This window comes from Anopheles arabiensis, chromosome 3 (genome assembly GCF_016920715.1).
Source record: "Anopheles arabiensis isolate DONGOLA chromosome 3, AaraD3, whole genome shotgun sequence".
In the NCBI taxonomy this organism is placed as follows: domain Eukaryota; kingdom Metazoa; phylum Arthropoda; class Insecta; order Diptera; family Culicidae; genus Anopheles; species Anopheles arabiensis.
The window spans coordinates 73,444,789-73,459,171 of NC_053518.1; the positions used below are offsets into that span (position 1 = coordinate 73,444,789).

Genomic DNA, 14,383 nt, shown 5'->3' on the forward strand with positions numbered 1-14,383 from the left:
CATAAAAATGTTTAAGAGTGTATTTAGTAAATTAACCATTTTTTGCGCTATTTAAAGTGACTATGGATAGTGGCTTTTGGTTTGAATTCCATCCTCTACTATTATCAAAAACAAAACAAAAAATGCATTAACAGTGGCCACATATGGTCAGAGCGAAAGGCGATTCAGAGGGCGATTCTCACCTTAAAAAACCCCGAAAACTCCTCCGGTGGGGGATCACTCTGTTTGATAACGGTTCTGGACGCGTGACGGTGTTTTTGTTTCTGCTTGGTCTTGGTTCTTGGCTCCCTTTCCTTACCCTATCGTACACCTCAGTGTTTGGCATGTGTTATTTGGGACTCTTTTTTTAAATAACAACCCTTAAAAAATGACCGACTCAATCTCGGCACTTTCTTTCCCTGATGGCATCTTCCCATTTGCTTCACAGTTTATTCTGACCGCGTGTGCCTTTTGTCTTTTGTTCCACTTGATAGTGATTTGCTTTACACGCGTGTGTGGTAGTGATTGGTGCAGTGTAAAACCAGCGCCCTGTAGCAGCATCATCAACGAAAAAACGAACATCATCATCGATCCGCCTTACGTGTGTCACCTGTCTTCCGTGCGGCCTCCGACCAGCATAACGGTGATTGAAAGCGCACAGAGTGGGAAGAAAAGGAAAGAACCGCGCGGTGAAGGGACTTTCTGGCGTGCTAGCAGCCTCCCCAGTAGCACCGAAAAGGTCGGCGGGCGGCTTTCATCAAGTGGGGCATCAGGGCAAAACCCGTGCCCTAGTGCTGATGTGCTGAAGTGCTGCGAAGGTGAAGATTAAAAGCCGTAACAACATCGATAAAGTGAGAAAAGAAGCAACGAACAAACGGGCGGCACAAAAAAACAACAAGAACATTCAAAGTGTTGGACCGTTCTCTCTCTCTCTTTCCCTGTCCACAACCACACTGTCCCGTTGCATTTGCAAATGAGATGCAAATTTTAGCGACGATAATGCGATTAGTTGTGATTTTAAGCGTTTTAGTACAAATTTATGCGAGCACCGGCAGTGGTGGTGGTGTTGGTGCTGGACTCTGGACGCGCCATGGGTTGCTCGTGACCGGCCCGAGCCCTATGGCACGGTCGATGATGGGTCCCCCCGTGGCTGGGGAGCAGCGTGCCACGAATGGACCGCCAGAACGGAACGTGTATCGGACGAAGCTGTCCAAGCTGCGGTTGATTCTGCTTGCAGATATGCTTAATGACATTGTGAGTATAAAGGTTATTTTTAAAGCTTTACGTTTTAGAGTGTAGGAAATTAATTTGTAGTTCTTTCAAGCAGCTTTTTCCATTTCTAGAGCAGCTTTATATTTACTTGCTAATAGTAATGTTAAAGCCTCACCGTTCTTGTGCTGCGAATCGTGAATGTGAGCAAAAACGCACAGCACACCGTACGATCGATATTGCCCAATTCGTTCTCGATCGGCAGACCAAAACCATAAAACGGGTTTGGGGAATTCTACCCCTTCCAACGAGATCGCTTTCTCCCGCCGAGGGTTATTGAATCTGCGCATGGGCACCGAGTTTGACTTTTATTAGCATGTACAGCATCGTGCGCCGTTGGGACCGCGAACGATCGGTGCCAATCACAACGGCAGCGGGTTCGGTTGGGAATCGATTGTGTTGTTGTTGCTGTTGCTTGATCTTCTTTAAGCTACCCAATCCAATCGAAAATTAATTATCCTGCGACCGGTTTAGTGGATGGGGTGTAAACGGGGGTTTATTGTCAAGATTTTGCCGATCAGCCGGATTATTTACAACAAGCGCGGCCCGAACAACATAACGAGCTGGACGATGGCCCCGCGAGTGGCTTTAATGGCTCTATAACACAGGGTCTGGTCAGGTCTTTACGGATCAGCAGTGAATATGGAACGAGGATTTGTGCAAAAAGAAGAATGGTTCACATATAAGTTGAGTGTGTGCCTGTTAGCTGATCGTTTGACATAAAAAAGCTAGCAATATTTTAACTTGATGTGTGTTGTTTAATTGTGATAGTGTTTTTATCATCTTAAATTACACAGCTTGTTTAGTTGCCCGACAAATGGGAACAATAGTGTTGAAGGGAATTAAATTAAAATATAGTTTTTCTATCAACTTTATAACAAATCTTTGCAACTTCTACATCAGTTTGGTTTAGGACATAAATCTCCTTCGCCATAGATTGTCGCTTTTATTCCGGTTTTAGTGGCGTCCCAGTGTGCCTGATAGATAGACCAGTTGTTATCGCGTTGCTTATCAACAAAACCGGTTCTGGGTGTAAATCTCGATTGGATCTTCTATGTCACCACACACACGTTTTTGTTTATTCTTGAAGCAAGAACATTTTTCTGTTGTCACCTTCTAGCCTGTGGCCGCCGACACTGACTAATTATAGACGAATTGCGTTTTAAACATAGCAAAAAAACAACATAGCAAAAAAAAAGCCATTTCTCGTGTCGTCGGGTCGCTTTGCAAACAAAGTTGTTATGCTTTTTTTCGACAAAACCGCCAGTAAATAGTTGCTAAAAATCATTGCAAATACAGAACATCATGCTATTACAGTTGTTTGTTTATATTTTTAGGCTTATATTGGGATACAACAATTTTTTTGTTAAGCTTTTACTGTCGCTGCTTCAGTTAAAGCAACATTTACAAAGGCTGAAAAAAGTGTCAAAAAACTCTCCCTGTAGGGTATGGGATTTATCCATTTGTTGGACAATAAAAACAAACATTTTAAAATAATCTTGTACAGTCCAAAATAGGCTCGCCACGTACAGCTGCAAAATATAGCTCATGCATTGATTAGAATGGCATGCACGCGCACGCACAATTTTTGCACAAATTTTCATTCCTCCCCGTATCCAACGAGGTCTCTTCCTTGCTTTGCTAACGATTGTACGCGATACGGATGCGTGCGTATTCTGTTCCCGAACATGTTTTGGCACAATTCCTGGTGGGGTGAGAGAGAAAATTTGAAAATTTATAGAATTTTTAACAACCCGGTGTGTGTGTGTGTCGTGCCATCGCCCCGTCCTTCCCCTTTCCTGTGGTGACAGTTGCTGTTTGCTGTACTGTATTGGACTTTCCTGCAATGCTGCTGCTACTGCTAGCCCCAAACACGGTGACGGTGCGAATTCGTATCTATTTTGGCACATCCAGCACAAGAAGTATCTTTCTCTCTCCCTGCGTGTGTGTGTGTGTGTGTGTTTGTGTATTTTTTAATTCGGAATTTATTGTTCCCTCGAGGGAAGAAACTAGACGTGGTGGTATGGCGTACCATTCCAGAGCGTTGTGTGGCGAAAATTCGATACAAAACGAAACCAGGAAAGGGGTTATTTTATGCTGCTTTAGTTTCTGCTCGATCGAACTATTTTTATTCCACTTTTTCTTTCCTGTTTTTGGTTCATTGTTCCAACCGCCAAACATTGCAACAGTACACATGCAGCAAGATTTGATATTTACTCTTCTTGACAATTTAGCAAACAAATCGTCCATCCGAACCCACCTTTTCGCACCCCACGTTCCACGGGTTTCACCGAAAAGCAGCGCAATGCGCCGGGACGGTTCGACAAATGTCACCGCGAATTTGCATAACCGCGTATCAACCGCCGCGCGCTTGTGATGGATTGATTGGAATGCGCTTTTTTATTATCTCGTTTCGCGTTTGGTTGGGTGCGGGGAGAACGCGGAGCAACGGACAGACCAGGCGGCGGGGCCGAGCTCAAAAGCTGGCAGCCAATTGACGGAAACAAGTGGCGGTCGTGTTCTAAAGCGATTGGAATCATTTGGTCGTTTTGTCGTCTGGCAACCGGTTATGTGGCGGCTTCTAGTTTTCGCATGTCAAAACAGCGTGTCCCGGGGGTGCTTCGATGTGTCCGGTAGCGAACGCACCAGACCAGGGGGCATCGGGAAAAGGGACCGGTTTTTGACAGTGACATAATTTATTGTTAAGTGCGTGAGAAAGAAGTTAATGTACCCCGAGGGGGGGCACGGGCAGGGCGTATCGGTGGACCACGGGCCTAATTGAAACATAATGATGTGACAAAGATTAAGACATCAAAAGGATTTGGGTGATGGGTGGCGTTGGATGGCAGTGTGCTCTGAGGCATTGGAGGTACAGGGGGAGCAACTGACGAAGTCGGGAGTGATTTGAATATTTCAGAGATCCTCAACTTCTTCATCAAATCATAATCATAAGTTAATGACAAGTGTTTGAGTTTTTTCAGATTCACTTGTGTGTAAACATACAGATGTGGATGTAGTCTAGTATGTGTAGATTTCAATTGATATTTTTGAAATGGTTTTAAAAACATTTGCTTGCGTTACAATGGTTCAACAAACTAGTGATGTGCTGTATGGAGTGCACCCACGAATCCGATCCGACTACGACTATTGTTAGTCCGATTCCGACTCCGGCAAAATGGAACCACAAGATCCGCCCGGAGTCGGAGTCGTTCGGAGTCATCCGGAGTCGTCCGGAGTCGCCGGGAGTCGTCCGGAGTCGCCCGGAGTTGTCCGGAGTCGCCCGGAGTTGTCCGGAGCCGCTCGGAGTCGTTCAGGGTCGCCCGGAGTCGGAGTCGTTCAGAGTCGCTCGGAGTTGTCCGGAGTCGCCCGAAATTGTCCGGATCCGCCCGGAGTCGTTCAGAGTCACCCAGAGTCGAAGTCGTTCAGAGTCGCCCGGAGTCGTTCAGAGTCACCCAGAGTCGCCCGAAATCGTCCGGAGTCGTCCGGAGTTGTCCGGAGTCGTTCGGAGTTGTTCGGAGTCGTTCGGTGTCGTCCGGAATTGTGATGAGTCGTTCGGAGCCATCCGGATTTATACGGAGTCATCTGGAGTCGCCCGGAGTCGGAGTCGTCCGGAGTCTTTTGGAGTCGTTCGTAGTCGTTCGGAGTCGTTCAGAGTCGTCTGGAGTCGTTCGGAATCGGAGTTGGTCGGAGTCAACAGGAGCCGTGTGGTTAAATGTGCTTATGATCAGCTATTTCCTTTCGTTGTGTTTTTTTGGTTTTCACTTTGCGCTTGCACTACCTATCCCTAGACTTCGGGCGACTCCTGACGACTCCGAACGACTTCTGACGACTCCGCCCCATTTCGGACGATTCCGAATGACTCCGGATATACTTTCGGGAGCCGATTTATTTAGTCGGATCGGAGTACTCTGTTATTTTAGTTTCTTTACTTATCAGTCGTTGTTGTAGTATTTTAGTCCTTAATTCCTCAATTTATGTCTCAAATGTTGTCCTAAAACTTACTAAACTTTGGTCCTTCGAGCCGGATTTGCTTTATTTAAACTCATAGAAGTGTAAAAGTAGAGCGAGTACCTGTCCAATGTTCATAGACGATAGACGCATGAGATTGTTTTGAAGAATGAATGTCTCACCAGCTTCTTGAGGAGATATCATGATCATATCAAGAGTTCCTACTAAGGTGAAGAATTTATTGTGTAGCATCTTTACACAACCCATTTAACACACGTATCTTATCCCAGCTTACATCGAATCAGTGAATCGACCACCATCAGTAATATACCATCCTTCTCCCCTCTCGACTTAAGCACATTCGTTGCGGGGTTTAAAGTCAAGCGCGCTTCGAAGCTTACCACGCTTGTGTGCTGGTCACCGGGATCAGTTGCGGCAGTGGTGTCATGCAGCTGAATTATTGCGGAGCATTCGTCAACGAATCGGACCACCGGAACCCCGGGCCCCCGTTGACTCTCCGTGCAAACCGCGATGGCCCTTTTCTGTGTGTGTGCACAAACCGCAGCTAATCTTCTTAGGTTCGCTAATCGAGCCGGGTGCGCAGCCGGGCTTATGGCACATTTTATGATACCGTTCTCTCCGGTGGAGGAAAGTCCCCGAAGAGTGCGAAGCGAGAATCGCAAAGCAAAAATGATCACTTGATCCAAGTTGTCAATGACCCCTTGCCTTGTTTTTTTTGCCAGAAATGGTGACGGTGGTTTTCTGCTGGTCGATGGCCGAACATGGCCTCATCTTCGGACGGGTCGGTGCTGATCTTGCGACCGAATCGGTAAATCTTGCGCCCCGTAACCTAGTATGGGCGTAGAGACGATCCTTTTGCGTAGATGCTGTCGCTGTCGTGAAGATATACGCAAGGATACACAAGCTATTCGCGCACCGTGTCTCAACCACAGAATCCAGGCAAGCCTGTCCTACCATTTCATTGCGCTTATTTAGTTGAGAAATTTGTTCTTCCTTCTTCTCCCCGCTCCCAGCTGGACGCTTATCGACCATTCATTAATCATCGAAATATGAGGAGCAAAGGAAGGGCAAGTGACCGTTGATGGTCGATTACCGGTAACAGGCGTTAATTGCGTTCCTGGATGCGTGTGAGGTTTGCTCGCTGCCATCACCTCCCCCCCCCGCCTTTGGCTGGTCTCTTTTAAAGTGACGACGGGCTGATCGAACCGGCAACGGCTAAATCAAGCCCGGACAGGTTGGTGTGGAGCCGGTTTTTGCGGTTAGCCGTCGTTCACGTGCTCGTCCGCCTTCCTGACCGAGGCCAGGGTTCTGTCCATATTTTGGCATGGCTTGCCGGTGGTGCCGATACACCCTTTTCGGTCTCCGTGTCCTTGACCTGAAGGGGTACCGATTTGGTGTGCGCTCGTGGTGGCGAATACAGAATCTCGAAAGAGGTACGAGACAACCACAAAACTGACCGCCCGATGTTTGAGGTTTCGCGCATGCATGCGTACTATAGGTGTGTTTTTTATACACTTGTGTCATTTGTGGAATTTGTTCTCGCACCAATGAAAAGCCGAGGTGGAAGAGAAGGGGAAAGAGGAATTAAATACCCAACAGAGGAAAGGAAACCAAAAACAAGAAAAAAAGTTCTAATTTGGTCGGCACATTCTTGCGGTTGTTTGGTGTCCGATGGTGAGTGCGGTTATTTGATTCATTTTATTTTTGGGAGGAAGTTATTGAAGAAGATTGTGGTTTAGCAAGAGACCACTGAAATTGTTCGATAAATGAAGAAATTGAATTCTCTGAGGTTAATTTGGAAACATCTGTGACCAAAGCGGCAGCACAGTGATTCTTTGTCTTCGAATAATTCTCCTCCATTGAGGTATGTCGTTAAACACTTTAGTTATTTTAGTTCGCATCTGCTTTCCAAAGGAGTAGATTTAGTTTGGAATTCAAACATTGTATCACTTACATTGTATCGAGCTGGTTGCTTAGTAAAATGGTTCTGAGGTCCTCTATAGCTGTTCAGTTTTTGACTCAATACATTGAGGATTTAAAGGGGATTCACACAAAAATGAGTGAAATTCCTTTAAGTTCCTTGAAGGAAAGAACATGTTTAAAGTGCCATTTATTGATTTCTTGTCCTTACTTCAGTATTCCGTAAACTTCATCCCGTTGCATATGAAATTAGTAATTCGGGTCTACTTCAGATCCGATGTGAACATCAATAAGAGGAAATTGAAAAATCATTACTACAAATCTGAATAACTTCAGTGAAGCAAAATTATGTTGACTATTTTGTAAAATAATCTTATACATAAGGAAAGGCTATAACATACATAAGGCTTTTCTTGGAAAACTAACGCTCTTGAATATCTCAAATTTGACCTATTTATTGGAGTGAGATCCCGACAATTGGGACAAATAATTTGAAACTTAGTCGAAAAAGAATCAGTTTGAAATTGAACACAAGTTTCCATTCAAAAATGACTGGAATGTTACCAAGATGTCACATTTGCGTCCTCTTCAAGTATTTAGTATTCCACTTCCTAGCCCAAATATCTTAGGACCCAATATCTCACATCGTGGACAGTGTCCAGAAATAGTTGACATCAATTTCCCATCTCCAATCCTGATGCTCCAAAGTAAACGCATTGTTCCCCTTACGTTGCAATACTTTGCACACTTAACGCGGAACACCATACAGCGTGAACCGTACGGCCCAGTTGCACCCGTTGGCATCCGTTTGCCAACTACCGTGCCTGCTTACTTTCGGTGGAAACCATTTGCGTGCTCCATAAATCAACGCAGCGTACGGCTGCTAAATCTGTGTGTACTTCTAGGTGTTCGTTTTTTTGTGTGTTCTTGGTTTGCTACCACTAACCCATCCTTTTATGCTCATCCGAGGTTTTTATTGCGTCATTTCCGATGGCGTTGCGAGAGCGCGCACCAGCAAGGGACGCATGCGAACGCAATATCCGCCAGGAAGACGGCCCGGGAAGGTCATCGTCCGCAGGAATAGCAATCAACACACCAGTTTGTTTCCGCAGAATGTGTTCAAAATTTGTGTTTGCTTACTAGCACCGGCGTGTGCTTCCCAGCGCATCCAGCCTCGGATGAGGCGGCTCCACGGTGGCTGTGAGAGTTTTGCTGGTATCGCGCAAGGTGGAGGTCTGTATGGCTCGCAGGGCTGAGGATTTACGGTACGGTTGCAAAAAGGATTGCCCGAAACAGTGGCTGTGTGCAGTTTTGTGCAATTCTGCAATCCGCAAACCGGGGACGGGAAGCCAGTGAACGGGAAGCGTACGGTGAAATGACCCAGACTTTCGAGCACAGACACAGAGGCTGGTGAGGCTTTGCCAGAAGGTATTGTTTAACTGGTCAATACGACGACCACGGCCAAACGGGCCCGGTCTGGCCAGCCAGGCCGTCTGGTATCGTTGTACAGAAATGATCACTCCATTCGCTGTCCCTCCACTGTCCACTGTCCACTTTCCCCGAACGAATTGTGTGCAATGTGTTCATTCTTGTTTTTCTTGAATGTGCCTTTTTTCGCTGTACAACAACGCTCTCTCTCTCTGCCGCTCTGTTAAAACAACCCGTTCACTATGTGTGTTTTGTGGAGAAGCAGTAAGCGGAGGACAGAAGGTTTATGTTGCCTTTCAGTGGTTGTCAACAATTGTCGTGCTGTGTTGTTTGTCTGTTAACGGATTCATGCGAGAGCACGAAACGGTTGGTCCCGCCGGCTTCTCCAACCGTACGGTTTGGCGCACATCGGCGTCATTTGGTGGACGGTATGCTCGCATGGTATTGTCTGGCTGCTCGAACGAGTGTTTAATTATATCTATCACAGATGCTGTAAAGTAGGCGCTGTGGAGTAGTAAATGTAGCATGGCTCTATGACTCTTTAAATGATTATTTTAAAACAGATTAATTTTACAACGTCCTTCTGAAGTCAGCAAATTGAACACAAACTATAAACTATTGCACACTACCCGTCCCACTTCCACTAAAAAGGACACTCGCAACAGAAGTTGGCCGGCCCGTCAGCACCAGATATCCAGATCATGTCCATTCCACGGCTGCCTCTGGTTGGGGGGCCATTCGGGCGCAGGCGATATAGCTTAATTCTATTATGAGCGTACTTTCCATTTTTAATTCATCCATCCACCATCGTGCCATCGAATTCCGACCATTCCTGTTCAACGATTGGCAAATTGTTTGAAAGCGCTCAGCGCGTTTTCCTGCAATTGATGGCAAACTACCCACACCGGGATTGAGTGTTCGGGCGTCCGGAAAATGTAAATTATTTATTCATGAGTTTGTTTTAGCGTGCTACGTGCAATAATGAAACTGACTGGTTTTGGCTGTGATTTTACCGAACTGACACATACACACACACACAGTTCATGCGCTCTTTCCCGTGACCGCCACGTACGTCCCTTGGAGAAAAATCTGCGGCAATTCTGTGGCCATGACTTCCGGCTTTTCGCGTTCCGTCGGTGCGTTTTGGGAGGTATTGTTTGATAAATTTGCTACCGTCACCCCGCACCGTAAACGGGCTCCTCGAACCTCACCAACCAAACCGGGGGATTTAAATTTGCACCATCTTTGTGCAGTGGTGGCCCCGGTCCCGGCCGGCGGTGGTTGGTCGGTTGGAAAATTGAAAATATGTTTTTTTGGGGGGAGGCAGTGGCGTCCACCGTGCACCGATTTCGGGAGCCGCTCGTGGTCCTTTATGGACCTTACCAGCGTACGGTGAAATTGCAAATTTTGTTTACTTGTTTCCCGACAACGGGACAACACAATCACCGTTCCGGGCCAATCTGCTGGGGGTCCGAAGTTGGGTACTCGTGCAGGAAGAAGGTGAACGTTGTGGTCCTGCATCTAAACCGACTTCGGTTAAGGTATAATTATGGGGTTGGAAATGAGTGTTCGTGGAATAGTGCAAAAGCTTTGATGGGATGAATTTTAGATGATTTATTTACCTGTAGTAGTTTTGAAATAGCGAAACGGCTTATCAGAATGGAGGCTAATGACGTTATAAGGATTTATTTTTTTCCTGTTAGGTTCATGTTTTGACATGATAAACCCTGTCAAACGTATCGAAATGGGTTTATTTTCTGTCGAATTGTTTGCTCCAGTTTTTTGGTCTATTTACCGATGTTTGGTACATTTTTACAAGAAAATAAATAAGCATTTAAATTCAAATAAAAAGAAATAAAAAAAATAAAAGGAAGAAAATAAAAAGCGACTACAACTATCAACTTTGCGCGAAAGAAAGTCTTTTAGGAAGCATATCAGAGTTGAGCACGAAGAATTTTGAGGAAATCGTGGGAATGAACCAAAAAATCTTTGGGACACGATGAATATATTGTAAGACGAGCCCAAAACCTTAATGGAAAGTCAATAAATCGCGGGAAACCTTGTAAGAAAGAGCCAAGAAAGTGTTTTTTTTAATTATGAGAACCCCTGAATAACCCTGTAAACGTTTCAACACTTTAAAAAAGGCTTAATTCCTGTGGTAGCATTTCTGTAGTGCAGAAGTAGATATGAAAATGGATGAAATTTCATGAACTTATGTGAAATAAACGATAGATAATTGCTCTACCCAATGATCAAGTTCTAGTTCAATTAAAATAAACTATTATATCCAAGCGTTAAGATATAGGTTTAATAAAGTAGGTTAGAAATTAGGGTAGGTTAAAATCCTTTTTGTAGGTTAAGGTTAAAGTCACGTGGTTTTTTGCAGTTTTTCGCATATACTTAAAGTTAAAATCAAGTAAGGACACATTCTAACACAGCTATGCTATTTATACATTTCTAATTATTGAGGAAAGCACTAAAGCGAACCCAAGATCGATAAGAAATCTTAATTTTGTACACAACTAGATATCATACTTACTTCCTTACTTATCCGGCGCTACAACCGCTTTGCGGTCTTGGCCTGCCTCAGGAGTGTCCGAAACCGCTCACGGTCTCGCGCCTTCATCTGCCAGGCCGTTATCCCGGCCTTAATGGCGGACGCCTCCACTTCATCTTGCCACCTCAATTTGGACCTACCACGCCTCGTCTGTCCTTGTGGATGGCCTAAAAATACTTTTCTGGCTATGTCGTCCGTTTCCATGCGTAAAACATGGCCAGTCCACCGGAGCCTGGCTAGCTTGATACGCTGCACGACAGTGAGGTCGCCGTACATCTCGCATAGCTCGCCATTATAGCGGCTCCTCCATTGTCCTTCCACACATACGGGGCCAAGTATCCTTCTGAGCATCTTCCTCTCGAACGCGGCTAAGAGGGTTTCGTCGGATTTGGACAGTGTCCATGTCTCAGAGGCGTATGTGAGTACCGGAACTATATAGGTACTATATTCGTATGTGAGTACCGGAACTATATAGGTACTATATATTCCCAGCTTCGTCCGGCGCGACAGGTTCTTTGAGGTGAACTGCTTTTTCAGGCTGTAGAATGACCGGTTGGCAGCCAGCATCCTTGCGCGCAACTCAGCTTCCATGCTATTGTCGTTGTTGACCTTTGACCCCAGATAGGTGAATTTTGGGACGACTTCAAAAATGCGTTCACCTATCCGCACGTTACGCCTACGTAGATTCCAAGTATCCAAGTATTATTATAGGGAATGATACTATAGGTATTTGAGCGCCTTAATTTCGACATAAAATTATATAAAACATTGGATAATCTAATGTCCTTAAACATAATGTAGTTAAATTTGTTTTTTACTAAATACAACCCAAGTACCAAATTTTCATTTGTACTATCTCGCTACCTCCAAGTTGCATCTTCAACTGATATTCATTTTGAAAAATGACGAACTTGCCCTTTGTGACCGTTTAAGAACGATTTCTAATAGGCTGAAAAATGCAAACCTGCGTCTAGTCGTTATAAGCAGCCGGCATGTAAATCCGACTTAATGGGCAATCATTTAAACGGTTAACCCCTAGCCACCATGTTTCAATTTATCACTGTCCTTTAGGGAATACTTTCCACTAAGCGCTTTTCGCGCTTTATAGGCTGGAATTCCAAGCCGCTCACAGAACACATTCAATAAAGTGTATGAAAAATCGCTACTATTTGTTTAAACTACGCGAACCCCTCGTGGTAGCAAGGAGCAGTGGCAGCTACCGATCGGTAGAAGCAAGTTTCGAACAAGTTAACTGCTTACAACAAGCATTATTAATGTAAACGGGCACATTCTTTTGCACAGTATGCAACGTCTCTCCCTTCTGTTGGCAAGGATGTTTCGATTAACGAGAAATATTTATTTCAGAACAGACGTCGTCTCTTTTTTTTTAATCTTCCGTTGTTATCGCTTCCTCCATTCAATCATCCGTGCCACGGCGTACGTGATGTGGGGAAGTGATTGCTCTTCCCTGCTCTTTGTTTTTGTATGAGCATCCGCCAGCGCCAGCGTGCTGCGCGAGAGCTGAAAGGATTTTGCACACGTACCGTCGGCACCCGCGGTCTCATTATTTGCCGTGAATGCGTAACGTGACTTTCGGTGACGTAAAACTGACTGACTGGATGACACTGCAATGGGATGCACCGGTGCATCGGGTTGGTTCGGGGCGGGACCTGGGAGGAGACCATGGGTGCGTTCAATCAACTGGCGCAGAGACGACCCTGTGCTCCGCGTGGTAGAAAATTAAATTGTCGTCTTTAGCGGTGTGATTATCGTAGTCCATTGTCTCCGGTAATGGTATGCTCCACACTCACACACTCTGAAGCGATGTAATCGGGTGTAAAAATAACTAATTTTTTGCCTACTTGTCTGCCCTGTCAATCTCCGTGCGGCAAGGGAGGAATGTTGATTGAAATGGGACTCGTTTGATAAAGTTTCGGTAGTTGTTTTAGTTGACTCTGATGAACCTACAATGTATCTGCTGTTAACAGCGAAGAAGATATTTTGGGGGTAATGTCTGAGTATCGGTTCACTCGTCAGGACACGCACGTTCCGAGTAATGATGGCGATAATGATGCAGATCAAGGTACACCGTCCGCGATGTCATACAAATAATTCGTTCTTTTTCCCATGTCTTTTTTGTTGGTTTATTTTCAACTTCCCGCGCTCTCCCGATTGGTGTGTCATCTCGCCGGCTTTTCCATCCATTAACACCGGCACGCACTAATGAACGACGCAACGCAATTGCAAAAACCCGGCCCATCCCCATCGGTAGCCAGCACCGCAACCGGAATTAATTACTTGCCTGGCGAACTCGTCCACGCTGAACGTGACCACGAAGCACTGCGACTGTGAGGCTTACTCGTGTAAGGACCTGCTGGCCATCTCCAGCCCATCCCCGCTCAACTCCCTGCAGCCGAAGAGGTAAGTGATGGTGACGATAGTTGTCGCAGCGTTCAAACCAAACCCAACCAGGCCGGGTCCGACCCGATCGTCTCTTTCGGACGTCACTAATGAGCGACCGTATGGTTGTGTGGTCTGACTTTCCGAAGCCAGCGTCCACTGGCAGATGATTGGTGGTTGTGTTGGATATTGGGTGGTTTCGGTTCCCCGAGACACCTCCAGGTACGCTTCGGGCATTGAAGCACGCGTGTCCTTGCGGTTTATCGAATGGTGGTGGTGGTGGTGATGATGGAAAGATGTCGAAGATGCTGTAAAGGGCTGTAAAGGGTGGGAAGAACGCGCGCGTCAACCCCTGGACGAAGGTTAATGCTCCGTGTGAGTTGTATGAATAGTTTAATAAACACCGTTGCAATTTGTGCACCAGAACGTAGTGCACTGCCGTCCGGACAATGCTGGTGAACGTGGTGTGGTTTGAATGTTTGGAAGGGATTAGCGAACGACCGGCGACATCTTGCAGCGCGTTTCTTGCCCGGGGGAATGGTTGGTTCGTGTTGTAGTCCATTAGAATTAACTGTATTGAATGTTACATGGACGATATTGGTTGAGGTTCCATTAGTCACGGGATGGTTCTTGGCTCTTATCAAACATATTGGACAGAGCGTACCTGCTGCATGTGCTGTTCGGTAGGAGCAGCGATAAAATAGATCAGTTATTGAAGAGGAAATCTATGTGCTAGTGCGGATTCGCATTGCTCCCGATGCACATATGTTGACTTTTGTAATGTTATAGGCATAATTCATGTAATGGACGCCCTTTAGAATAATTTAAGCACTTCGTGAAATACGTTGAAGAGCCTACGTC

At 45.6% G+C, this 14,383-nt stretch overlaps 1 protein-coding gene across 6 annotated transcripts in view; it reads left to right on the forward strand.

Moving 5' to 3' along the window:
* LOC120903187 overlaps positions 1 to 14,383 on the forward strand; it is a 33,534-nt gene that overhangs the window by 660 nt on the left and 18,491 nt on the right. For 5 of the 6 annotated variants that reach the window (XM_040312453.1, XM_040312450.1, XM_040312456.1 and 2 more), the window contains exons 2-3: positions 474 to 1,233; positions 13,395 to 13,543. In XM_040312453.1, coding sequence (XP_040168387.1) covers positions 958 to 1,233; positions 13,395 to 13,543 — 425 coding nt within the window. In that variant the 5' untranslated portion in view covers positions 474 to 957. Of the gene's footprint in view, positions 1 to 427; positions 1,234 to 13,394; positions 13,544 to 14,383 lie in introns of all 6 variants that reach the window. The other variant, XM_040312452.1, reaches the window with a different exon arrangement.